Here is a 27093-nt window from a genome sequence, read left to right as displayed (position 1 = left end):
GAATTATCTCCTTCATAACTAATTTTTGCTCTTTTGCAAGGAAAATCTCTGAGCACAGGCATGCTTTTGTTGGGGTGCAGAGCAGTGCAATCTCACACAGCCATCCCTGCCTATCCTTCCCCTCACTTGGATCCTCTCCCATATCTCCAGCAGAGGCAGTGCTGCTTTTCCCAGAAACACGGAGAAAGGATGCTGCAGTGCTGCTGCTCTTTCTTTGCTTCTCTCCTGGGTGCAAAAATAGCTGTGGATGGGGACAAGAAAAAAACTGCCTGCCACCATGTCCCTGCAGCTGGCAGAGGGGTCTTGTCAGGTGACAGGAGCCTGGGGACAAACGGAGAGGAGCCTTGGCAGGCAGTGTGCAGGTGCCCAGAAGGATTCACATGGTACATATATATATATATATATTTACATGCATCCATACATATTTATGCACATTCACACCTGTGCAGGGGCTACTTACAGACACATAAGCTGTCAGGCACGTGACGAGCGAGGCTGTGATGGCGTAGGGGATGGAGGTGTTGGGGTTCTTGGCCTCCTCTCCCGTGGTAGCAATGATGTCGAAGCCAATGAAGGCATAGAAACAGGTTGCAGCCCCCTTGAGCACCTGTGGGGAGGATCAAACATCTGGGTGCCAGGAGGGAGGCTGGCACCCAGCCAGGGAGAGGGAGCTGAGCAAAAATGGAGCAGCGCTGTTGTGCCTTGTCTGAGCTAAAGGGTGAGTGGCCACAGGTCAGGGGGTGTAGCTCTGGGGACTGACCCTGGGAGCACCCCTAACCCATCAATCTGACTGGGGAAAAGATTTCAACCTGTTCCCTGAGCCATGGAGGCATCTGCAGCTCACCCCACAAACCTGCCAGGCCTGAATACGCTGGGAGATCCTGCCACTGTCAGAGGAGACAATCAACCAACGTCAGGTTTGCTTTAACAATCCTCCACCCCAAATCCATTTTTATGAGTAGGGATCTGGAACATGTTTGCATGTTCTGCCTTAGCAAGATGTCTCATGTGGCAGCAAGATCCGCTCGCAGAGGAAGCAGGAGAGAGCAGCAGCCGTCAGATGTGAGCCGCTTCCCAAACAACCTCTGTTTTGCTTGGAAGCTGCAGACAGGTTAGGAGCACACATTGGAGCACTTGGATGAGGAATTATTTGTACTGTTTGGTTATTTTTTTTCTTAATGTGATTTTTAAAAATATACAATATTAGTGAGGACATTTATAGGAAAGGAACATTGGAGCAGGGTGAAGACAGCCTGGCTGATCTGGAGCTGTGAAACCCTTGGAGCTTGCTGGGTACCACCTGTCCATCACACCTCTGTCATCTCAGCTGTCAAGAGATACTGCACACAGTAAAACTCCCCTTTTTCAGGGACTGTCTGTAATGATCCTTTTAAAATATGCCTTACACTGTTGGGGATGTCACACTTGTGCTTGGTGGTGGATTTACTTTTACAAACAACTTGTGAGACAATAAACCAGCTGAAAAGGATGAGACCACCCTACTGAGGCTTTTTGTGTTTTGGGTATGCATATATCTTTTAAACTACTTTTTTTTTTCTTTTTTTTTTTTGCCAAGAGATATTTGGTGCATTGAATTGGAGCAAAACAGATATTTTCCATTTTCTCTTTTTCACTCCTATTGTATGGTATAACAACCCAAGCACAACCCAAAGGTAAATATGACCTCTGTTCTCAAGTGAGCCTCAGAGTTCATCTCCCCACTGTTGTTCTCTGGCAAAGAGGCATTGATTTATTGAATGAAGGTGAAGGGACAATATGCAGGTTTGGGACCCCTTCAATAATCAAGATTCGTGGTTTACTTTACTTTCTTGCTTATTTTTCGGCACAAAACCCCAATGGAGTTGAGCAGTGTAAATCTGAGAAATTATCTTGGGTTTAGGCCAGCTGAGATATTTTCAGTCTCTGTTCATCCTTGGATAAAAACCAGTGCAAGCAAGCTAAAAAAGCCAAATATGTCCAAATTCTCAGTAAGCTTTGAGGGAACATCCATAAAATAAGTGCTGGCAGGTGGCATTATGAAGTGCTCAAAACAAATGCTTGAGAACATTGTTGTTGAAAACCAGCCAACAAAAGTATCTCCCTGCTCCGCAGAGGCTGAGCCAGCTCTCTGGAGCTCCCTGTCTCAGATAGCCACAGCATTTTGCTCCATTGCCTGGCAATTAGTGGCATTTCCTTGGGGATACTTCCATGTGGAGTTTGACTCTGCAGAAGGACATTTTGGAAAAGTTCTGTGTTTATGCTAAGAGGAGTTAGGAGATGAAGCATTGCCGTACTCTTTGGGTTTGGTGGAAAGAGCAGGTCTGGATCCAAGCCTGCACTCCTGGGATTTGAAGATCCCTGGCCAAAGCACAGGTGGATTTAGCAGGGCTGGGATCTGGAAGGTGCAGCAGAATGGGGGTGTGTACACCATGAGCAAGGCTGAGTATGTGGCAGCACTTAGGTTCTGTGTGTCCCTCTGTGCTCCCAGGACTTACCCCTGGCCATCCGAACGGCAGGAATTGCCCTTCAGCCCAGTTGTCACTTTTGATGTAGAACAGACCAGCAATCATGATGAAGACCCAAACTGCCAAGTTAATGACATTGAGCACGTTGTTCAGTCCCACCGAGTTCTTCACACCCATGGCCACAATGATGGTGACAATGACAGCAATGACCAGAGCCAGAAGGTCAGGGTACGACTCCTCTCCTTTCCCTAGGTGAGAGAAAAGAGATGTGCTACTCTCCATCCACAGAATATCCAGGATCTCTGTGGGGGAGTTTTAAACACTTTTCAGACCTTGAAGTTTTTGCAGAACTCTTTTGGTCTCATTGCAAAAGTGGTCTCCAGAGGCCCATGTCTCCACTAGCTAAAGTCGTTTAATTAAGGTGATAAATCTTGATGTCTCAAGACACTCTGCAGACTTTTGGGAGAGCAACAGACCAATGACAGTGTCCCAGTTTGCATAACATGTATCTGCCAAGTACTCATTAAAAATCAATCAGCCATGAAGTTTTCATGACACAGGTACAGGACAGCTGGCTGGTTTGCTTACTGGTAGGGTTCATGGACTGTTGCTGGAGCTACTGGTCATACAGGACCACAACAGCCCCCAGTCCCCAGGATACAGCAGACACCAGCTTGTGTCCTCTAACAAAATTCTGTGTGCCTCAAGGGGACCAAGCGGAGTGTTTGCACCACGTGAAGGGTTTCTGTGCTGCCCCTACCCTCTGACATTCGACTATTTCTGTGCACGTATTCTAAATGCCAGCTCATCCCAAAGGGGCTCAAAATATCCCATATCCCATCCCCTCCAATCCCGCCTGTGCGCCAGGCTGCTGAGGCAAAATACCAGAGCCAGCCAGACAGTAAATAATGAATGAAGCCTAATATCCATGTCTGACTCCTGACGAGCTTCCAATTACTTTTCCTGCCCGAATTGATGGAGGTGTCTGTGCCCAGCAGGACGCACCCAGGCCGTTGAGTGTGCCGACGCTGCTGATCATCCAGCGGCTGATAGTGTGGTTGGCCAGCGAGTCAAACATGCTGCTGAGGGCACTGGCACCTGCAGCTGTCCCAATCAGGTACTCCAGGATCAGGTTCCAGCCGATGAAGAACGCCACGAACTCCCCCACGGTGACGTAGCTGTAGGTGTAGGCAGAGCCCGTGGTCTTGGGGACGCGGACGCCGAATTCAGCGTAGCAAACGCCTGGTTGGAAAAAGAGGAAGAGGTGTAAGGAAAAAGAGGTTGGGAAATGGAAAAAGTAAAGCTGCCTGGGTGCCACCTTCCCAGAGGTGATAGGAGGTGTCAGGACTGCAGACAACATCAGAAACACAGAGACATCACATGGTGACCCTCCTTACCCTGTTTCTTGGCTTAAAAATCAGAAATATTTCCACTAGGAAATATTTCAAACCAGCCAGACGTTTACGTGGGATCCTGGACCGGTGCTGCACAGTTTCATCCCAGAGGAAGATGCCACAGAAGGCTACACCTCTCCCTGCCCCAAACTTCCAATCTCCAAATACTCATCCTGCATTATTGCTCTGCAGATCCAGGCATGAGCACTGTCCTGATCATCCCTACTTTTGTTCATACCCAGGCAAGAGGAGTTTGAAGACGTCTTACATAGAGAACATAACTTAATTTAACACTTAAAAAATATTATATTTAAATCTTCTAAAGAATATTTGCAAAACTAACTGTGCAGAAGAAGAAAAGAAAAGCAAAAAGTATTTAACTGTAAATGTTTGGGAGGAGGATTCATCAGACTTCAATACTTTTTGAACTCCTTGTGCACTTACTATGTCAGGATAATTTTTAATAAAAACCTGACCCTGACACGTTGATTTATTAAAACAACCATTAGCTTTTTTTAAAAAATGAATGGATGTACTTAGTCTCAAATTCTCCAAATATTACTCAGGACAAGTGCTGAAAGGGTCCTGCATATTTAACACTGATTAGGCCCCTGTCCCAAAGACCCCAGTAAAGTTCATATGGGTGAATTGGTTAAGGCTGTTATACTACCATTGAGTAAACACGTAGTAATTATTGAGCTCTCTATCAACCAATATTCTCCATTTAGAAGATAATAATTGCTTCAAATTTGCAATCAGTTTAGTACAGAGAGGGGAATGAATAATTTATAAAAATGTTATGAGGTGGCTGCTCTTCCTTAAGTGCTGTTTTTACACTGTACAAACACAGAGTTGTTGAATCTCTTAAGCTGAATTTGATGGTGCTTGTTTTCCTGCTTTTGGAGGATTTTTATATTCCATTCACTGCTTCACTTGAATGTGGGTTGCTTTGCAATGGGACTCTTCAAAACTTGATTTCTGTAAAGCAGCCCAACAGGAGCCACAAGAGGTTTCCATCATCCATCCAGCCCTACCGACAGTCATTATTCAAAGCTGATGAAAAATGCATGCACTCGGCAAAGGTATGGCGTTCACAGATAACTGCAGGCCTGAATGATTTATGAAACCGGTGCTCTGACGAAGACAAGTATCTAGTTTCTCTCTTTCATGGCCTTAAAAATACATATATATATATACACTCCTTCTTGTAGGCAGCTCTTGTTTTAGCCAACGACAAGATAATGATTGAAGAGGATGGTTATTGATACACAATGATAATGCTAAAGCAAAGAAATGAATATGTATAAAATGTTGGAGTTTTTGATTATTCTACTTGGATCCCAAAATAGAAGAGCTGTTTTTCACTAGGGGTTGGGTACAGCAATAGGTGGAGAGTATCAGCATTAGGTGCCAGCATGTATTACGCACAAACATATATATAATATATATTAGTATCTGCTGCATTCACACTGTTGTTCAACTATTGTTGTTGTTATTATTAATATTTTAATTTTTTTTTTTTTTTTACAATGTAACTGCACAATAAAACTGTGTTACTCAGTTACTCCTTGGCAGTTCAAGCTATTCAGCACCTTGTTTCCCTGTATCCAGAGGAATGCAGCTCTCCCAGTGCTCCTGCATAGCCAGCCCAGCTCTGGAACTGCAGAGAGAGGTTGGGTACATCCTCCCTGTCACAACTGTTTAATTTGGAGACAGATTTCTCTTCTTCCCCCCAATCAAGAGTGTTTGCAATTTCTGAAGAAAACAAGACAACACAGTGGTTTTTTTGAAAGAGCAAGCATTCTACAGAGGATAATTTCTTTGCCTTGAATGTCTGCTACCCTTGTGCAGTTGGTGTGGCAGTCATTACACTTCTGTAATTATACAGTCCCTGACATTGTTCAGCAGGACATAAACACAGCTGAGTGGTCTTGGTCCTTCCAAGATCCCATCCACAGAGCAGCCACTGGGCAGCACAACTGGTGGCATGAGAACTGGTGCTTTTGGTGTGCTGGCATGGTGGTGGCCGTGATGTGGGTGCTGACCCTGCCACTGATACTTGGCACAAGGCTGCACAGGAACCATGAGACATCCCACAGGGCACTGGCATGATGGCAGGGATGATTCAGGGGAAAAATAACTTCTGAGAGGGGCCTTTCAGCTGCTCTGGAGGTAACTCCAAATAATTCATGCTACCATACAAGAAACCCAGAGGGACCATTTTTCATCAACCAAGAGCAGCCAACTTATTGAGGAAGGCATATTATTTTCATCAAGTCACTGAGCCTATCCATTGCATTTCATGATCACCATGTGCTGATATATAAAAGGCAGCTCCATAAGGAAAGCTCCCACAGAGCAAGGACTCCCATCTCTCCAGCTCCACCCAGGCAGCTGCAGCCCCTCAGCCCAGCCCTCATCCTGCAGCCAGCAGCACCTGAGGCACATGCTCAGCTCTGCCCTGCTCCATCCTGGCTGCTGCTGATCCTGTTCCTGCACCACTCTCAGGTAAGAGTGTGGCACTGAGCTCCAAAGTAGGTTATTGCTTTAGGACAGAAGATCACTAAAGGGGTAAGAAATGGCTGGTGGGAAAGGCTGTGGGGAGGGTGATGGGGTTGGGTGAGATGCAAACTGCTGATTTTTGCTGAGGAGGGGTTTTGGATAAACAGGGGTGAAAGTGGGGAATGCTGGTGGTCACAGCTGATGGCAGGAGTCTGAAGTGTACTGGAGGCTTTGTGGAGGGAAGCTGGGCAAGCATTTCTACTTGAGAGATGAATGAAAAGTCTTCTAGTGAGAGAACAGAAGAGATTGATTTAATTTATCAGTTTAATCAATTATAGTGTGTTTGTGAGTACCCTGATAAGGTATGTGTTGCTTAAAACTATGGAAGGCATAAGTGGAATTTGTTGAGTAGATGAAATTGGAGAAGTCCCTTTCTGAAACCAGGCTTAATAGTGCAAAAAAGCTTCCCTATGGCAGGGCTTCCCTATGGCTGTCCCCCTGGGAAGCCATATGACCTGGATGGTTTTGGTTTGTCTGCTTTTTGGAGTTTTTTAAAATCCAAAACCCTTCTGGTCTCACTTCTGCAAGCAGTGGGGGTTGACTTAGGGATCTGGGATGGACAAAGCAAAAGTTCCTTAAAATCTGTTCATGTGCACATGCCCAAACTCAGTGCCTGGCACACCCGGCATGACCACAATGGGAAAGCTGAAATCACATCCCCAAGGGGTCTAACAGCCCATCCAGCTCCTGAATTCTTACTTGGTTTTACTTGCCAAAGAAGTGTTGCTGTTACAAACAACAGCAGTGCTAACGATGAAGTGAGGAAGCAGCCAAGGAGACTATCAAAACACTGCATCCCTCACAAAACACTTTCCCAGGGCTACAAAAGCAAGGGGAGATGAAAGCGGAGCGGGCTCCTGTGGGCGAAGGCGGGAGGAGCTCCTGCTGCGGGGCAAGGCTCATGTCTGGGGTGAAAAAACCCCTTTTGGAGGACAGGGTGTTTTTGTTAGCAGAGACCCACCCAAACTCCGTTTGCTCTTGGTTTGCATCTCTGCCAACAAAACCTTTGCAGCGGGGAAGGAGAGACATTGATGCTATCTACTGCCTTGGATAAAAAACAAGCATTTTGGTTCATTTGCTGTGTTGGGCACACAAATAAGCATTGGATCTCAGTGCAAGCTCACAGCTCTTGTTGTGGGCTTTGGAGGGAGCCTGAGGATTTTCCCCGGGCTGTGCCAAGGTTGTGCCTCTGGGCTGCAGGGACATCAGGGACAAACTCCCACTCACTTTGGTGGGATCTCCATGGAGGAGCACTGCAAACTCTGGGAAAGACCATAATGTGCTTCCACCTCTCATGACAAAAATCCAAAGTTTTGAAAAGCTGATCTGGGTCACTTTGCTGTGTTGGCTCTTCCTGTCTTCTATCAAAGCCCTTTGCCATTTGCTCGTGTTTCTTTATCCAATGCACAGACAAAAGCTGGATACCAGACTGACACAGCATGCAAAGTCCTCTGAGCAGAGAGAGCAGGAACATCACATCATCGTGTTAGCACTGATCTGGAAAGGACAAATGCCAGCAGTACTGGCTTCATGGAGAAACTGCAGCTCAAGCCATATGCTCAGCTGGGTTCCTACGGAGGAGACAGAATTCACTGTGTTTTCACTAAAATACATAATTTCTCTCTCCCTGCACATTTGTTTGTTGGGGTTTTTTTGTTTGGTAATTCAAAGGCTGACCCTGCATGAATTGGAGCCAATGAAATCAACTCCAGAACTAATTGAGGAATTTTTTAACTGTTAGCCATGCCAACAAAAGAACCTGGCCGTGGTACTGCCCAAGCCACTGACATCCTTCCTGTTGGAACTGAGTTTCCTACAAGCTCTCGCTCCAGTCTTGTGGCTTGGCCATGCTCTTGGCCTAGAACACACTCTGCAAAACTCTCAAATATCTCAAAAATATTGCCTGCAGGCTCCATCCTTGTAGAAGCCATTGGCAGCTGATCAGGATAATCGTGCTTGGCTGCTGGCTCCCAGTACAAGGTTTGGTCTGATCTTTGGGCAACAAGGACAGCACACCCCATGATCTGTGTGACACCTGTGGGAAACGGTTTTGAGTTGATGGGGAGGGTGCTACCTCCTTGTAGCTTGTGGTGCTGAGTAGTGAGAGGAAGGGAGAGGATGCAAGACATGGCACATTACCCAAAAACTCACCTGACAAGATGGACGCGACGGCAGCGATGATGAAGGACACGATGACCCCGGGCCCCGCCATCTCCTTGGCCACCAGGCCGGACACCACGTACATGCCGGTGCCCACGCAGCTCCCCACTCCCAGGGAGATGAGGTCCAGCGTGGTGAGCACCTTGGCCAGCCGGGCGCCCTGGGTGGCTGCAGCCCCCGTGCCCTCCAGCATGGACTCCACGGGCTTGGTGCGCAGGACGCGGGCGCGCAGGGCATGGCCCGCCGCCCCCCAGGGCACCCGCCGCGGGTCCAGCCGGGACACGAACCCGCTCATGGTGCTGGGCTGGGCAGAGCTGGGCACAGACAGGGTCAGCAGCACCACTCAGGGCTGTGGCTGCGTCTCCATCCCGCGCTGGCAGCCCTGCAAGAGACGGGAACAGAGTTTTTGACTGAAACAGCAAAGAAAGAAAGAAGAGTCAAAAGGGCCCCTAAGTTCTCATAATTTCTGCTGGTCAGAGTAACTCTGGAATACATACAAGCTTCTTTTTCCTAGCCCGGCTGTTGAAGAAGGAATCAGGATTTTTTTGTTCTGGTTCTCAAGGTTGTTTATTATTTCTTACCTATAACATTCGTTCCCCGACCTGCTGCAGGTCTGTCTGGCAGGTCGGATTGAGGTACACTGCCTGTTTTTGGGGCAGTATTATCTTTTTATACTAAAAACTACGTGTATATTATTTACTATAACTTCTCAATAATTATCACTTATGTTAGACAGTGAGTTTCTACTTTAAACTAATTTTAAAGTGCCATCACAGCAGAAGATGGAGGCCAAGAAGAAGAAGGAGAAAGACTGGACATGCTTAGATTCTTCCATCCTTCTTCTTGAACCCCCATTCTAAAAACTCTAAAAATCTATTTTGCACCTTGTGACGAACTAACTATTATTCTATTTAAACTCTCTTGACTTGTAATTCTTCATATAAAGGTTGGTAATTGTTTTTTTCTATAGGTCAAATCAAAGGCACAGGGGTCTTGGGCTCTGTGCCAAGGGCTCTGAGCCCCTTGGCAGGGTCTCGAGTCCTCCAGGGCAGCCAGAAGAATTTCCTGGTTCCCACACTAAGTTGTTTTTTGCTGGGCTCTGGCACTGGTAGAGCTTTGCTTTGACTGCTGCTGTGGAGAAATCTCCTTTCTCCACCCTCAGTTGTTTTGTCCAACAGCAATGCACTGTCCTCCTTTGTGTTCACATGGGTTTAGTCTCAGTCATCACTACAGCGCTACAAACAGCAGGAACCTGATTTCCTCCAAATTCTCATTACGTGGCTTAATTGCTACTGAAGTGATGATGGCCACATGTAACTGTGAGGTGGGGGTGGCCACCGAGGCGCACTGGCCCTGGTGGGGACAGAGTGTGACTCCAAGCCTGCAGTTAAGGCAAACAGGGAGAGAAGCTCAGCAGGAGCAGTGTGGGCTCCACTGGGGAGTGAGTGACCATCAGCATGGCCAGCTGCAGCCATTTTTAATACTTTAAAATTACCTTGCCTGAACCCATGTGCTCTAGGATTGTCTCAAAAATCGTGGCCTTATCTTGGTTTCCTCTTTCTCTGTGCTTTTTTTCATCCCTAGTCATATTTTCAAGAACAATTCAGCAACTGCCATTCCTCCCTTCCTCCCTTTCTGCTGTTGTTCAGCAAACTGTGTGGTTCTCATAATACCAGCAGCAGGGACTTCCAGGTGACATGTAATGACTTCTTGACTTTGAGCAAACCAAGAAGAATTGACAAGCTGCAAGCTAATACAAGGGAACAGGAAAAATAGCTTATCAAATATTAATTTTTACCTGGAAGCTTCTTTCCTGTCAATACAGAAATATTCTTTTATTTTAATTGCCTTGAAGACAAAACACTCATTACACTCATTTTTTTCCATCTTTACATCCCAAACAAATTACATTGTGTCCACAAGGCAGCTTCAGTGTTGCTGAAGTTTATTAAATGAAACCCAGCATTCATTTCATGTTTTGGTTGATCACTGTTCAAATTGTGCTGATTTTTTACCTCGAGCAACCACAGGCTGAAAGGCTGCATGCTCTAACTAGGAATAACAATGAGAAATTGTTACTGAGCAAGTGTGGATCTTTAGGTTGAGAATAAAACTGGGTTTGGTTTTTGGGTTGCTCAAGGAGTCAGCTGGCTGTGGGGTGGGCTGGCTCACAGGTGAGGTTTTATTTTCTGGCTTAAAGGAAGGTTTTTGTTGAAAGAGGGCAGCTGAGCCAGAGCTCAGCAGGTCTGCACCAGCCAGGATGAAACAGACCTGTTCTCATGGAATAAATATGGAATTGTTCAGCTTTGAAGAGATCTCTGAGATTATCGACTCCCACCATCAACCCATGTTCCCAAGTGCCAAATCTCTGCATCTGTTAAATCCCCCCAAGGGTGGTGACTGCACCAATTCCCTGGGCAGTGTGTTGCAGTGCTTGACATCCCCTTCCATGAAGAAATTTTTCATAATATTCAATCTCATCTCCCCTGGCACAACCTGAGCTCATTTCCTCTCATCCTGTCACTTCTTACTTGGGAGAAGAGACTGATTCCCACCTGACTCCAACATCCTTTCAGTTGTAGAGATCAATAAGGTCCCCTCTGAGCCTCCTTTTCTCCTCAGGGCAGCATGCTCCTATCCTGGCCTCTCCACAGTGGCTCTGCTTTGCCAGGATTGTGTTTTAGCCATGTGAAAAAGAACAACTCTAAGGAAAACCACTCAAAACCCATCCTTTTATCCAAAGCATGGCACCTCTGGAGTGTGGGCTGGAAAAGGTCTTACTGTGCTTCTCCCTTTCCATCCTTTATTTAATTATTTTCCTTGAGCTTTGTGGCTTCTCTTAGTTGAGTTTGAAATACTTGGATTTCTGTGCTAGGGTTTGCGCTAAATTGACTTAAACTAGTCAAGTAGCTGGGTCTTGGAAGAAGTAGGATGGTGTGGGATGAAGGCACCAAAGCTTCAGTCTGGTCCTTGGTGCCATCACCAGGTCATGCTCTGGCATGGGAAGACCTGTCCTGTGTTTTAAGGGGGACTGGGACCCCAGTTTTTCATCATTGTCTCTGGGTGTCTGATGAAGGCTTTGGGAAGGGTGGCATATGCTCCTTACTGGAGGAATTTCACATTCACACTGGACAAATTAATGAATTCCTCAGCCTGAAGAGAGATGACTGATTTGGACAGCCCAGTTCACTCTCAAGCCACATCATGGTATAGAAATTACTTTCTCATCAGCATCGCAAAGAACCCCAAGAGAAGACAAAGCAGTCCTGTCCTGGAATAATCTTAACTGCTAAAATGATGAAAAAAAACTTAAATATTTTAAATGGTTTAAATTTAAAGCAGGAACTGGCTGGTGGATTAGTGATGCACCCAGATTTAGGCTGCTGAGCTGTTCCAGCTGCCTGGGGCTGGGCTGTGGCCAGGTCCTCCTGCATGGCAGCCCAACAGAGCCCTGCAATTCATGGGGTTTAGTCTTCTCCTTTAAGTCATCAAGGGGAAAAAAAAAAACCCTTTCAAAACCTCTGAAATGAAATAACTCTATAATTGCTGCTCTGCTCAATTAAAGCAGTCATTCAAAACTATTCCAGATGTTTAAGCAAGACCAGCATATTGCTGCTATGTAGCTTGGAAAACGTCCTTTCTCTCCATTTGAAACCACAAGAAAATATGTCATGGATGGCATCCACCTCCACGGGGCAGGGGCAGCTCACTTCTGCTCTGCTCCACTAACCCTGCCTGTCTAGAAGCAGACAGTGGGAAGCAAAAGGAATTTTTACTTGTTTTGTTTTAATCTTCTGTCCTCACCATAAACCCAGGAAGATGAAGGGAGCTGTGGCTCAGAGGGGACAAGCTGCAGCTGGGTTTTGGAGCTGCTCAGCTTTCCACCATCAGGCTGTTGGGGTTGGTTTTCCTCACTGGCTGGCACTTGCTGCTGCCACCATGTGCCTGTCAGCACCACTGTTTGTACCAAAACACTCCTCTTCATCAGGGTAAATTGACTAAAACTGCAATCAAGCCAGAAGGAGAGAACATAGGTGTTTACAGGCATGGATCTTCTGTAGTGTCTGGGTTGATGCTGAATTATTCCTTGTATAAAACTCGTTCTGCTGGGGAGATGCAGCACAGTGCCCCCCTCAGCATCTCCCATCCTCATCACCCCCCATAGCTCCAGCTTCTCTAGAAAATTGTCCCCAAATCACACTTGTGCCTTGGGATGGCTTTTGATTTTCTGCTAATGACTCCTCTCTGTCCTGAAGTCTGTAGGGTTATCCATGAGCAAAGATCTCTATTAAAATCTGCTGGGGATGCAGCAAGGAACAGAATATCCATGGTGGCAAATGGAACAAAGAGAGCTCCTGTTGTTGTATTGATGGAAAGCCAGGCAGGGACACTCATTAAGAGGAAAAGGTTGGGTTTTCCCTGGTTTTCCATGGCTCACAGAGTAATTGCTGCAGAGCAAAGATTGCTGATGCCTCCAGCAGCTGGAACAGCATGGGTCTGGCCCTGGCATGCAGGACACCAGTGCCCATTTGCTGCAGAGGTTTTTAGGGGAAAAGTCCCTTTCTCCTTGCCCAGGGGAGCTGTGCTTCAGAAATCTGGGATTGGAGCAGGTTCCTATGAACCCCCAAGACAGTGCCTGCTGTGGACCCCAGGAATATTAATTCTGGTTTATGGTGCAGGAGCATCAGCCCTCAGACCCACTGCAGTAGGGACTGTGTGCCAACATCACCCCCGGACAAACAGAGCCCCAAAGGCTCAAAGGGATGCTGGAGGTAGCTCAAGATGATGGAAAAGCCATCTCCTGGCAGCAAACCCCGCTGCAATCCCAGAAAAAGAACAAGAAAAGAGGGAACAAACGTGCTAGGCTGACCTCCCTGCTGCCCCTCGATTTTCCCTTGAACGGTGAGCTCGGTAGCGGCGGGGCGGGTTTGTCAGGAGCCGGGAGAGGCTGAATCCCATCCATCCCGGCTCCTGCAGCCGGGAGAGGCTGAATCCCATCCATCCCAGCCCCTGCAGCCAGGAGAGGCTGAATTCCATCCCATCCCAGCTCCTGCAGCCAGGAGAGGCTGAATCCCATCCATCCCAGCCCCTGCAGCCGGGAGAGGCTGAATCCCATCCCAGCCCCTGCAGCCGGGAGAGGCTGAATCCCATCCATCCCAGCTCCTGCAGCCAGGAGAGGCTGAATCCCATCCATCCCAGCCCCTGCAGCCGGGAGAGGCTGAATCCCATCCATCCCAGCCCCTGCAGCCGGGAGAGGCTGACGTTGGCCGGGCAGCAGCTCCGAGCGCAGGGATGCTGGGCTCCCCGGAAGGTTTTCATTACGAGTGCCACTCGATTTGGAGCTTTAGGCTCTTGTTTTTACAGCGGTGATCCCCAGCTGGGCTGCCACTGTACAAGCTGGCTCTGTCTCCATCACCAGCCCTCCCAAAAGCAATTTAAAGGCAGGCACAGAGCCGAGAGCGAGGGCTGGTCCCTGCCGGTCCCAGCACTGCTCACGTGGGTCCAGCTCCAGCAATCTGGCCTTGTGCCTTGGCTGGTAATTTTTGGGCTTTTCTTATTTTTAATCTTTCCATTTTTACCTCTGCTTGAGCAGTTCAAGTGGAGCTGTGGTTAATTTAAACTACAGTAGTTGCTAAATTAAACCACTGATAACACTTCAGGTTTAAGACTGGCTTTCTCTGTGCATCAACTGAAAAAAATGGGATATTTTCTCTGTGTGTCTTCATGGCAAAATGGAAGTAGAGTGGTTGAACAGCACTTTTCTATGGTGCTTCCATCAAGGTTATACTGAGTGCTTTAGCACTGCTGTAAGATGGCTAAACATCATTATCTTCTTCTGACAAATAAGCAAAATAAATGAGGAAATGTTTATTTTTAACCAAAGACACAAGGCAAGGGTGCCATGCACCCAAAGGCATCCCCCAGGAATTCCTAAACTTTGTATTCTAAAATAGTGCAAGTATTAAAAGAGCATAAATGTGTAATCCAGTGATATAATTAGCATGTACATAGAGATCACCCTTTCTCCCCCTTCCCAGCCTTCAGGGGACATACAGTGTGATGGTTTAGCTGCTGTCCTTGCTGGGGAGAGACTGGACTGCCTGGATAATCAGGGAGAAGGCAGAGGGAAGGATGGGAGTGAAGTCAAAGCTTCTTTCTGTCTTGCAGCTGGTGTTTCCCTTTTCCTAAGTAAATAGCAAATCAATATTTGAGCACTGATCTGTGCCCATGCAGGTGAGCAATGAGAAGGTTTTGGTAGCTGAGGGCTCATCTTCCTGCCTGGATGAGGTGGGAGATGAGGTGATGCATTCAGAGGTGAAATTGGAGCGTGCCACAGGGAGGGCCAGCAGATCCCTTGATATTGAGCTGTTCTAAACTTTGCCAGGATTAATTACATGCCACTTTCACAAGCAGCTGGTCCAGGTTCCCTTGGGAACTAGAAGCCATCTAGTGAGAAACAGCTCTGGGACTGAAAGGAGCAGTGTTTCCTCCTTCCTAGGGGCTGGATGCATGTGGAGCACCTACAGTTCCTAGAGCCTGAATGCAAGATGAAATATTCCCTTTGGAGATGCTCATGCACATCCTTGCAGGCACATCCCTCCCCCTGGTAAATCCACCTGCCCCAGTCCAAAGTCTGCCATTTTGGTTTTCCACTTGTTTTCTGCCCTTTTTGCATGGCTACCAATCACTCCCATGGTGCAGAACAGTGTAGGAATGGATGCAGGGCATGACAGATACAGGAGTCTCTGCGTGCCGAGATGAAATGATGCAATATGCATGAAGTGCTCTGTTTGGGTTTGCAACAAAGCTATTTAACCACCAGAAGGGGAAAAAAAAAAAAGAGAGAACTACAGAGAAAGAGGTATAATCAATTTGCACATTTGCAAAAAGGTCTCATTTGTTACTGTTGTCTTGAGGTGGGAAGGTAAAAGCCTAAAAAACTGCAACAAGGCAGGGAAATGGCAAATCAATAGATGGGTGAGCTGAGCAGGAGGTGGGGAACCAGGAGCATCTTGGAGGTGTTCTGACAGGCTCCCTCTAGGAGATTAGTGAAACCACATGAAATGAGTAAAATTTGTTGCTCCACCAGTAAAATGGAGAAATTCACTGCCTCAAAGAAGTGTGTGGTGGTTAATCTGTCTGGGTTTTCTACAGAAGCAGATGAGAAACGATGCTAAAAATGATTAACAGTCCCCTAGATGTGCCTTGTTGAAGTCAATATTGGTTTTGTACCTGCACGTGCTCGTCTGCAGAAGCACCCTGGAGGCTCTGTGCACTTTCAAATGCTCATTTGTGGTGCTGTGTGATTTTGCATTCCAAGTGCAGATATTGATATCAATTCTTTGAGCACAGCCTCCCCCTCCTTTCTGCAGTCACAAACTGCAGTGATGTCAAACAATGAAACTCCTAAAGGAAATTTGGGTTCACAGGTCTGGGTGCTCAGGGTTTCAATGTACTGTCCACTGAGGTTTAAGCATTTTACACACCACAGGAGGGGTGCCCAGGAATGCAGATTTGTCTCACACAGACTCGTAGATTCATAGAATGGTTTGGGTTGGACAGAATCCATTCCAACCCAACCTGCCATGTGCAGGGCCACCTTCCACTAGACCAGATTGCCCAGGGCTCCATCCAGCCTGGCCTTGCAAATCCTGGCTGGCACATCCTTCTGCTACCTCGGTTTTTGGGAGTGGCAGTTCCAGACCCTGAGCTGTGACAAGAGGAGAAGCATGATCTGATTTTTCTGGAATAGAGTGAGTTGCCCATTTGCAATGCTGGGCATGGATTCCTCTGACAGTACGACTGCCAGCAGCTTCAGTGGGATGGTTGCAGCTTTGGGTTTGTGACTCTGAGCTTTTCTCTGGTTTTAGGCAGTAGGTTGTACTTTCAGTAATTACCACTTTGATGAGATAACACATTTTCTGTACCAAATCTCACAGTGAGAATGGACAACAGCTGCCTTTGTATCACTGAAACACTAGACCTGGGCTACCAGACGGTTTCTTCTAGAATTATACTTCTTTAAAAACTGTCTTTGCTTTAACAACACACAAGAGGAAATCTCTGTAATTACTGGGCTGTGTTTTCCTTTCCTCAGTGGATCCATACTTTTACATCGCAGAATGAAAGTCATTATGGTTTGCTGCAGGCCAGACAGGAGAGCTTTTTTCATTTGACATAATTCACAGAATAGGTTATTTATTAATGTGTGAGGCTCTCTAAACAAAATGGATTTTTACTCTTGCGAGAGTCTGGCTGATACATCATTATGACAACTTATTTCATTTCTGGGTAGCATTTTGAACCCAGTGACGAAAACACGAATCTTTCAGTAAAGAACTGATTTAACACTAAGGCTTTGTCATCCAAACAAAGAAAAAATTCCCCTGTATATCAAATACAGGATCTGAAAATCCACTGGTTTTAAACCTCTAGTTTTATTTTGAAGATTGCTGGTTTTATAGAGATTCCTTTATTCCCCACTAAGATACTGCTGGGCTTTTTCCTCTCAATGCTGCCTCTCACTCACCAGCAGTCTTTCCACCTTTCTGCAATAATTCAGTAGGAGTCTGAACTGGTCTTTTACACAGTAAGCACATCAAACTTACACCATTACTCGCTCTTGCCGAGTTTCAAATGCATTTATCTTTTGTTTGTGCACATGGTCTCATTAATTACTTATCGTGTTCCATCAGCAGTTACACAAATGTAATTGATTATGCCTCACTGCCCCACTTCCACTATTTTGGCTATCAGCTAATTAATGCAGGACAGGATCTCAAACAACTGCTTTCCTCAGAAGAAGCTGGAAAAATGCATTCTTCAATCCCAAGCCTAGTAAAGGTTCCAGAAGCAGCAGTAGTAGCATATGCAAATCAATGGGAGGTTTTTGCATATGCAAATAGGAACCTTGAGCTGGGGGGAATCTGGCTGGTTGTAACTTGTGTCTCTAAATTCCTCAGCAGAAGCCTGAGGTAGGTTCAGTGCACTTCCAAGGAAGTGAATAGCAGCTCCTGCTGATTTTATTACCTTTTGCTGCTTATTCTTCTTATTCACTAGGACAAAAAACCCTTCCCTTACATGAGTAATTCTGCTCCATTTCAGCACAACTGATTATATGAGTAATGTGATCACAAGTGGATCAAAGATGATGATTTAGAATGGAGTTCATGTGTTTAGTCATTTATCACCATCAGTCAGGCAAAGGCACTGCAACACCTAAGTGAAGTGTAATGTGAGTAATACCTGGTGCTGTAGCAGGAGGGCTTTTTTCCCAGTGAGTTACAAACTTACTGCAGACTTAAAACTAAATCAGTCTCTAGGATGGTACTAGAGAAGCAGAATTAAATGAAGAATTATGTGTTCTTAAAAGTGATAATAGCATAAAAGTTAGAGTATGATAATATTCCTGAGCAATGCACACGCACTGCCCGGGGATGTCCTTTTGCAGCAAGGGAATCAGTGTGAGCCAACATGATTAGCCTAAATTAAAGTAGCTAATTGCCTCCTTGCTCTTAGCCTCCCTTGGCAGCAAGACCCCAAACCCAACTGCTTTCCCTGAGCCATTTGTCTCCCAGCCACAGTCAGTAGAGTGTCCCCACAGTGTGCTGCCCTGCCTGGCAAGCATAATTCCACTGCTGAGCCTGCCCACGAGTGAGAGGAGAGCTGCTGGAATGCTGCTGCTGTTTGTGCCAGAGCTCCCAGCCAAAGGACATATTGCTTCCTTCTGTCTTAATTTCCTTCGAGCAGAGCTGGTGACCCTGGTTATTAATTGCACATCTCCCCAGCCTCTGTTGCTTCCCAGCCAGTTGTTTAATGAGTGGAACACACCTGCTGGTGCCCAGGTGTCTTAGACAAGGCTCTGGAGATTCCAGATGTTTCCCGAGCACATCGCTCCAGGGCTGGAGTGGTGTTAGACCTGTGCCCAGGGCTTCCTGCTGGGAGGGAAGGACAGCCAGGAGAGGCAGATGTTTCCTTCACTACCAGACCAGGGTGCCCAAATCCTACCTTGAGCCACCCTGGCATTGCTGAGCACCACGGGGCAGTGGCTCATCTAGCACAGCTCAACAAGTCCATCATTAAGACCTGGTTCAGTAATGCTCAGGCACACATTCAAAGCTAAGTTTTAATTGTACTGCTGCAGGTGGAATGTGCCCAGGTGTGCAAGTGGTGCACAAAGAGGTGTTTCTATCTTCAGCTTTAAAATATTTTGTTGAGGAAGACTCAGCCCAGGTTCAGGGAGCTGAGGATGTGCAGGAGGAATGGCCCAAACCACTAACTGAGGTCATGGTCACCAATAAACAAGAGCCAATGGCTGCTGAGAGGGGCTGCCCTGAGCCCCTGTGTGGTTTAATAGATTTTTACCAAAGTTTTGGCACAGATACACTCCCAGACAGTTGCAGCATGGCAACAGAAACCCATTTCCCTGTAGGCAGCAAGCCACTTTGATGCTGTCCTCTCAGAATTAGGATGTGGTGCTGGAAACACATGTGCTGCAAAAGCTCTTCTTCTGTTCACCTGCCAGGTGGATTTAATTTATGGTGTCATGGCTTTCAATGAATTATGGGTACAGTGACTGTGCAGAGGAACAGAAACAATAGAATCATGTGCGGTGTGGCTCCACCTCACTGGCTTTGTTTCATAAGTGCCTGGGCTTTGCTCTCTCAGTTTTATTGTGGGAAAAAATAGTTTTCTCTTAGAGATGTTCCAGCCTGGTGACAGCAGGGGATGGGCTGTGGTGGGAGCATAAATGCTGGCCAGAGCACCCAGTCCCCTGAAGATGACTGCAGGGCTGGAAGCAGGGCTGCCATTCAATGAGCCAGGGAAACTCAACAGAAATGTTCTCAATATACAAGAGAAAAATTACAGTTTCCAGTTCTTTCAATTTTGGTATTTTCCCGTTGACAACCACAGCTCAGCTATGTCTAATTCCTTGTAAATGAAAAATGTCTTAGGACTCTCTGTGGATCTGGGTCTGCTCCCATTTACACGTGGGTGGTTTAATGAGTTCAGCAGACTCACCCTGGACCGAGGTGAGACTCTGGCCAGGTTTTCATATCCATAGGAAGTAGCTGAAAAATGCCTGCTGTATTTCTGGGCTCTGGATACTTTACATACCCAGATCTGTCTCTCACAGGCTGACAAGCTCAGACCCAACCATGGTTTTATATATTATAGAGGGCACAAATCTGGGAGTGATTTGGGGGTTTCAATTTTTTTATTAATGTGAGAGTCACACATGCTGCCCCCCTGCTAATGTTGTTTTTGTGTGACATAGAGATCCCACTGCTACCCACAGCTGAAGAAGTATTTACTTTGTTTTTGCATTCTTGTTTTTAAAAGGTCTTAATAATCCAAACAACAATATGTTGCTTAAACATTATGATAATTTTAATAGCTCGGGTGCTCTGAAAGCAAAATTTTGATTATTTGGGGACTAAGAAATCAGTTACAGACTGCTCTGTTATTATCTTTTTTTTTTTTTGCTTGGATTCATGAAGAGCCCAGGATTGTGTTTATGTTTGTGTAAGTTCTTGCCATCCTATTTGCTTGAATGTTGCAGGGCTTCAGAGAAAAAACATTAATTTAGCTGTTAGGAGGTTTTCCCATTCTCGTTGAATTTTCTAGAAAATCTCCTGTTGCCTTTAAGGGAACAGGGAAGAAATTTTATTATATGTGCGTGATTTCAGAACTGAGAAAACAGACTGTCTTCAGAAGGAAGTAGTGTCAAATCAGCCTACAAATATATCCTTTAAAATGATTTTGGCTGGAATCCTTCCTGATATGATCCCATCTGAGACTCTGAAGTTACACAAAGAATAAATTTTCATCATTTTTGTATAATCCAAAAAAAATTAGAGAAGGATAAAATATGTCTTGACTTGAGAGTCATGAATAACTCCCTGAGGAGAATGTTTTATGTCTTAAAATGATTCCCTTTCCTGCAACATGCACAAAGAAAGATATTTTTTGGGGGAGTTAATTAATGAAAGCAATTGGAAAATTGGAGAATTCAAAACAGAATTTGGTCACTTATTAGCTCTGCTCTTGGCATATGGTTAAAAATCCCACCCACTGAGGGGTTAGTACTTATCTACAGGGGTAGCTGGGGCACCTGGAAGTAAAGTTGTAATATCTCTGTGCCTTATTTGGGGAATTAAGGATCAAAGGTACCATAAAGACCTCGGAGTTAATTCTGTCTGAGTCTCAGCCCATTAGTTTCCAGGCAATTATGCTGCAGGGAGCCCAACGCCTTGCTTTGGCTGGGTTGCATATTTTGGGAGGACATCAAACCTTGACATAAACAGATGGAGAATCCAGCACATTTTCTGATGGCTCCTTCATCAGGTCATCAGCACTCCTCTGTTCAAAAATGTGATCCCTCCCTTAAATTGGAATGTTTTGGCTTTAGCATCTCGGCACCAGCTCACGTTGTGCCTCTCTTTGGCAGACAGAGGAATAACTCAGTGCCTGGTTATTTCTTTCTGTAGAGGCTCTTAGATTCAAGGATTCACATCACTTCCCTCCCTGCTTTTTAATGAAGTGAATTCTCAGGTGCTGCAGTTCCTCCTCTGTAAGGGCTTTTCTCCAGCCCTTGACAGGTTTTGGCTTTTCTTTCCTTTTTTTTTTTTTCCCTCTTACTTCCAATTTTGTTGTCATTTTTGTTGATATCTGCTGTGCTCTAGCAGTCTGTTTTCAAGGGCTGAGGTAAAATTTCCTTCCTTCATCTCCACTTACTGAAGAGCAACTAAACAAGCCTTTTTTCCCCTTCTTGTTCTTGTTCCACGACTTGTCTTATCACAGCTCTTGCATCTGTGCTGTCTTCTCAGATATGTACTGCACATTTGAGTTCATGTCAAGAGGACCCAAGATTCCTTGTTGACACTATTTACTACTCATCAGTAACTGTTTTGCTGGAAAATTTTACCCCCTTTAATAGATGAAAATGGGAAATCAGACCTTGGACCTCTGCAAGACCCCCTAATTCTCTGTTCTTGTGCAACAGACATTCCCCATGGAGCAGTACATTTTAAGAACAGATGCTGAGTTTAATCTAGGTAACTTTTCTCTCTAGTGCTGTTTTTGGCTTGTTTGAGGGTTTTTGTTTATTTACAATATGTTTTTCAACTCTGCTAAGTCACATGCCTTAGCAATGTGTACCAATAAAACAAACACATGTAAATAGCTTTAGCAATCAGACTTTCAGTCTCATGACAGTTTTTGGGCAGTTAAACAAATGCCTTGGCATGCTGAAACCTATTTGCCTGCTACTCAGGGACACTGGGAGAATTAATCACTTAATACACCAGATTAAATCAGACATGGCTCTTTTGAGACAAAAATCTTCTCTGGGGTCGGCCAGACAGGGCTTCCCCCTCCTCTCCAGAGCCGGTGCTGCTTTCAGAAACCCTGCTTTGGAGCGCTCAGCCTGTGCCAGGAGGGCACCAAGTCGATCTGTATAAACTATCATGGAATAGGCCACAACACCGGGGCTGCAGAGCAGCTGTGAGAGCAGAGATGGGGATTTTGAGCAGCGCTGCTGGAGCGCACCTCGCCGGGCAGCGCCTGGTGCCAGGCAGCTCCAAAATACCCGTGCGGAATCAACAAACAGCACCGAGCCGGGGTGACGTAAAGAGGAAGCCAACTCCATTCCCGGCCTCCAAGTCGCAGGGAGTTTTGCAGGCGCAAAAAGGGAGGAGGACGGAGCCGTAACCGGGGCCCGTCTGCGGGGTCGCGGCGGGGCCGGGGCCGCTCCGTCGGGGCTTCAGCACCGCGGACAGCGCCCGCCCGGAGCCGCGGCCACACGCGGGACCGACCGACCCCCGAGCGGCCCCGAGGGTGGCCCCGGCCCCGGGGGTCCCCGTGCCCGCTCCCGCCTCCCTTCTGCTCGCATTCTGTTCCCCTCACCGCCCCCCTCCCGCAGCGTCCCGACCTTCCCGCGCCGCCTTCCGTGCGGTCACCTGTAGCAAGAGCCGTCGCTTCGCTCAGGCCACCCGGTGTCCCTCCTGTCACTCCGGTTTTTTCCCCGTTTCCAATCAATCCCGCGCCGTCAGCCCCGGCGCCCCCGCCTCCTCCTCCTCCCCGCGGCGGAGTGCCCCGACGCTCCGCAAACACGGGGCCGCGCCGGGCCGGGGCAGGCGATGCTCAGGCGGGCTGGGATCCCCGGGGGCCGGTGCTCCGTGGCCCGGAGGATGCGGTGCGCTCCCTTTGCCCAGCGGGGCACGAAACCGGCTCCGTCTGCGTGGCGGGGGGGCCGCGGCCGCGCTGCCCGGCGGGGCTCCGGACAGACCTTGCCGGGCTGGCCGCCCGTCCCCCGCTCCCCGCGGGGCTCCGCGGCGCCCCGCGCACCCCGCTGCCTCCCCCCCGGCGGAGCGGGCACTCACCGCGGGCGCGGAGGGCAGCGGGCGGCGCTGCGGGGGCGGCGGCGGCGCTGCTGCAGCCGGCGGGGCGGGGGGGCTGCGCCGGCACCGCCGACCCCGGCTGCCGGCCGAGCACGCAGGGCGGAGGGAGGGGGAGACAGGGATGGATGGAGGGAGGAGGGATGGAGGGAGGGAGGGAGGAAGGGAGGAGGGCGCTGCAGCTCCTCAATTATTCAGCGCTTCCCCTCCCCGCCTGCCGCATGTGACCGCCGGCAATAGCCACGGGCCGTGCCGGCCCCGGGAGAGCTCCCTGCCGTCCCCATGGCCGCCTCCCCTCCCTGCCTGTCCTCCCTGCCTGTCCAAGTGTCCTGAGGGCTGTGCGTGGCCTCCCCCGAACTGTCTGGCTGGTGAAAATTAACTCTCCTGGCTGCCTCCTCCAGCGCAGGGCTTCCCTCACCCCGCGGACAGAGCGTGGGGAATCTCGTTTTTGTTTTCTCCTTGAGCTGCACTGTGAGATTTGGGTGTTAATGCTGTAATCCCGGAACAGGCAGAATTAGGACTAAAATAATGCCTCATGCATTGCAGCATGCTGTGCTGTCCAGCCCTCTGCACAGCCCAGCTGGGAGGAATTAGGTATCAGGTGCAGGATATATTTAATATTTTATACCCGTAGCTACTTTAGAGGATAGCTCAAATCCATGATCAAGATTATTCCTTTTTTGCAGTTTTGTTTCTCAGTTTCTGCTGTTTGGTTTGCTCTAGAAATACTCCCTATCTGTATTTTGACATCAAATGCAAACTGGGTTCATCTCCAGTGATGCCTGGGGAGGATCTGGTTTCAGTATCTGTTACAGCTTCATTCTATAGCTTCTAACAGGACCTATTCCCTATGAGAGCTGTGTCTCCAGTGGAGAGAGACCTTTCATCCTCCAAAAACTGAAACAAATATCTTCTGATAAAAGTTAAAGGTGGGATCCTTCAGTGCAAGCAGTTCAGTTCAGAAGCCAGTGACCCTGACAGGAGCTGCACCAATGGCAGTGACCTTCTGGGGACATACAGTGACATTGCACAGATAAACACAGGCAGGGTGGGGGCTGGACTAGGTGACCTTTACCCTTCCAACCCAAATTATTCTGTGATTCCATATCCATGATCTTGTTTTTGGCCAGGAGAGCAGACCACATGTCATCTCCAATTTCCTTTCCAGCCTTGACTTCCGTGGCAGTTTTTGTGTCTTTCCAGATGAGTGCCACAATCTTCCCAATTTATTACCAGACTCCTTCCTCTCTCCAGCACAGCTTTACCTTGCTCTCTTCCCTCCTTCATGGAAGTCTCCTTGCAGTCCCTCTCCTCCCAAACAGGCACAGAAAAGACCTCTCCAGGTTACTGCTGGCCAGCAGAAGGTGTCATCACAGGATGACAGGATGCTCTGTTCCCTTCCTGCCACTCTGGCCAGCACACAGCACAGCACAGAGACAAAGCACAGTCAGCTGATTACCTTCCTCACAACCAGCAGTTTTGAAACCCTGTTTTTATCATTTTCTTTATACTTTGATTGCCTGAAAGCAACACTCAGAGCTGCAGCTGCTCTCCTGCCCTTGTCTGTGGTCCTCATGCTTCCCATTTGGTTGTTGTTTCTCTTCACATCCACTGGCTTCACTCTGTCCCTGGACACTGGATGGAGCTGTGGATGGCTGATAACAGAAAGAGAAAACCTTCTCCATTTGGTATTCCCTCTTGTTTTGCATCACTTTTAAGACTGTGGTGAGCTCCAGCTGACAGCACCACCAGCCTTTTGTGCTCACACCCACAGCTGTGGTGCTTGCAGAGTGTGTGGGTAAAGGGCAGGGGCTGGTGTATTTCTGAAAGGATTGGCAGTGTGGCCAAGTTTTGGGGGGATTTATTTATGTGTGTGGGTTCAGAATAATTTGATTTGTATTTATTAATTGGGGCTGGTGTACCAGAGCATGGGCAGTTTTTTTGGTAGCAGCTTTTTTGTCCTCTTAAAAATGATTTTGCAGTACCATGACACCACCCCCATCTTCCACCTTCCCTCTACTGCTCAGAGATCTTTCTCCAGAGGACTTTGCTGTTTAGTAGCTTTCTAGACCCTGTTTCATCCCAGCCTTAATCTCCTTTTTTAGAAGATTTCTTCCTTTTTACCCAGTGGCACCTGCTGTTAGCTATGCACAACAACCTGCCACCACCTTGAGTAATAAATGTCACAAACGTTTTGTCAGAGGATCACTTAAGCTCTTTCTCATTAATCTTTACCCTGTTCCCATGAGTTTTGTAACTTCCAATCTTGCAGGAATTGAATCTTGAATTTTTACAGCTACCCCTCTAATGTTTCCCTTCAGGTTGATTAAGTGTAGATGAAGAACTGAATGAGGACAAGTTACTTTCTCAACAAGTCCCATCAGTGAGGTCAGGCTCAGATTAAGGTGACATTTTCCATAGCAGCCAAGAACACGATGGTAGATTTGCAGCAGAATTTCCTCTGTCCCCAGGCACTGTCCAATTTCTAGACCAAGCTAATTTCTGCCCACTTTTCTGTAGTAAGTGGCCATCTGACTGGTGATTTAAATACTTAATCCTATTCTGAATTTGACCAAGGCTTTGGCCTCAATAACACCTTGTAGCAGGGATCTCCACCAGCTGCTATCTCATTATCCTGGCTGTTTTTCTTCTCACCATCAAATTTGGCCATTCCAGTTTCATGGGACATAAATTTCCTTTTTTTGTGACTCTAAATACAGAAAAAGAAGAAGTCAGCAAAAGCTGCCCTATTGACTTTCTTTCTTACTGTTATTAAAATGTTTGTTTACCTCTCATAATCCCCTCATACTTGTCTCATCCGTGACTAATTAATCATGCCATTTAAATACCACAGTTCCTGCTTTTCTGGGTTATCTCTTTATCTGCACAGCTTCATATTAAAACAATCAATATCCCTAGGTGCCTGCTGACCCCTAGATTCTGCTAGGGCTTCCAGCATCCTCACCTTATGGGCCCTCTCTCCCTCCATGAAAACTCCTCAGAGAGGAAAGTCCCATCTCCAATTCCATTGTTTTGATGAGTTTTCTTCAGTGCCGTTTCTTAGAATGTTTTGACATCATCAAAACTGACTAATGAAATGTTCAAGACAAACAGCTTGGGTTCCCCTTGGATTTACATCGGGGTCCCAATGTGTGTGCTTGGTCACCCCAAAACATTTCTGTTGGTCTTACAGAAGTGCACTGATTTGGGTTGTGTTTCCATAGAAAAAAAACTATGTGAGACCAGGAGGGGGAAGCTGCAGCACCTTTCCTGTGCCATTGGTGTGCTGGCTGCCATCCCTCCAGCAGCCTCTGTTTGACAAGCAGGGCTGAAGGCACAGCACATCACCCTCCTGTGGTTTAGTGAGGGTGGTTGGAGAGTGTGAGCTGTCTGTTAGGAACCATTGATATTTCATAGAAAAGCACTTCTGTCTGCAGGCACCAGGCTGCACAGGGACATCACAGGGAGCAGCCACGGGGCTGCAGTGATGGGAGCTGCTCACCCCTGCACTGCTCACTCTGCATGTCCAACAGTCGTGTCCATGGCTCTGACAAGTGTTCTCTCTTTGATTTGCTCTGTAGCATCCCAAGCCATCTCCCAGAGCAGCAGTAGCTCCCAGACATCCACTGCAAAGTTCAGCTGACAGTGTCTCTGAGCAGAGACCCAGAGGAGCCCTGCAGAAGTGCTAGAAGGTATTTTTAGAAACATTGCCAGGATGCTTGGCCCCTCTTCTTCTTCCTTTTGCATCAGCTGGAACCTCAGTGAGTACCTGTAGGGGTCAGAGTGATAGAGGCATCCATGTAGGAGGATAAGAAGAAGGATTAATCTTGATGTCTCATCTGATGACTTGTGCCATGATGAATACCAGCATGAGGAAGGGCAGTCCTGTTATTAAAGCCCTGACTCAAGACTTATAAAACCTCACTGGAGTTACTGGCTCTGCAGTTAGAGTCCTGGGTGAATTTCAGAGTTCTCTGTATCCCAGTCATATGAAATGACAGTGGAAGTGCAGCCCAGTCTCAGGGAGTGAGTTGGCTGCACAGGCTCTGATTTCTTTTGGTGAGGGATTGTCTTTGCTTTCCTTATGGGACCTCAGTGGGGCAGTTCAGCTGG

General features: G+C 47.2%; 1 protein-coding gene across 2 annotated transcripts in view; it reads right to left on the bottom strand.

The window, feature by feature from the left end:
* The window catches only part of SLC7A14 (solute carrier family 7 member 14), a 30248-nt gene extending 7126 nt beyond the window's left edge, over positions 1–23122 (bottom strand). Inside the window, exons 1-5 of one of the 2 annotated variants that reach the window (XM_071438080.1) lie at positions 22543–23122; positions 8573–8963; positions 3471–3707; positions 2496–2713; positions 461–607 (exon numbers count right to left, since the gene is read on the bottom strand). In XM_071438080.1, the coding sequence (XP_071294181.1) occupies positions 461–607; positions 2496–2713; positions 3471–3707; positions 8573–8876 (906 nt within the window). In that variant the 5' untranslated portion in view covers positions 8877–8963; positions 22543–23122. The remainder of the gene's footprint in view (positions 1–460; positions 608–2495; positions 2714–3470; positions 3708–8572; positions 8964–22542) is intronic. The other variant, XM_071438081.1, reaches the window with a different exon arrangement.
* Between the last annotated feature and the right edge of the window lie 3971 nt (positions 23123–27093).

Source organism: Agelaius tricolor, unplaced genomic scaffold, assembly GCF_023055355.1.
Source record: "Agelaius tricolor isolate 1412-34295 unplaced genomic scaffold, bAgeTri1.0.p SCAF_12, whole genome shotgun sequence".
Taxonomy (NCBI): Eukaryota; Metazoa; Chordata; class Aves; order Passeriformes; family Icteridae; genus Agelaius; species Agelaius tricolor.
The sequence above is the reverse complement of the archived record's forward strand: the minus strand, read 5'-3'. Positions and strand labels throughout refer to the sequence as shown.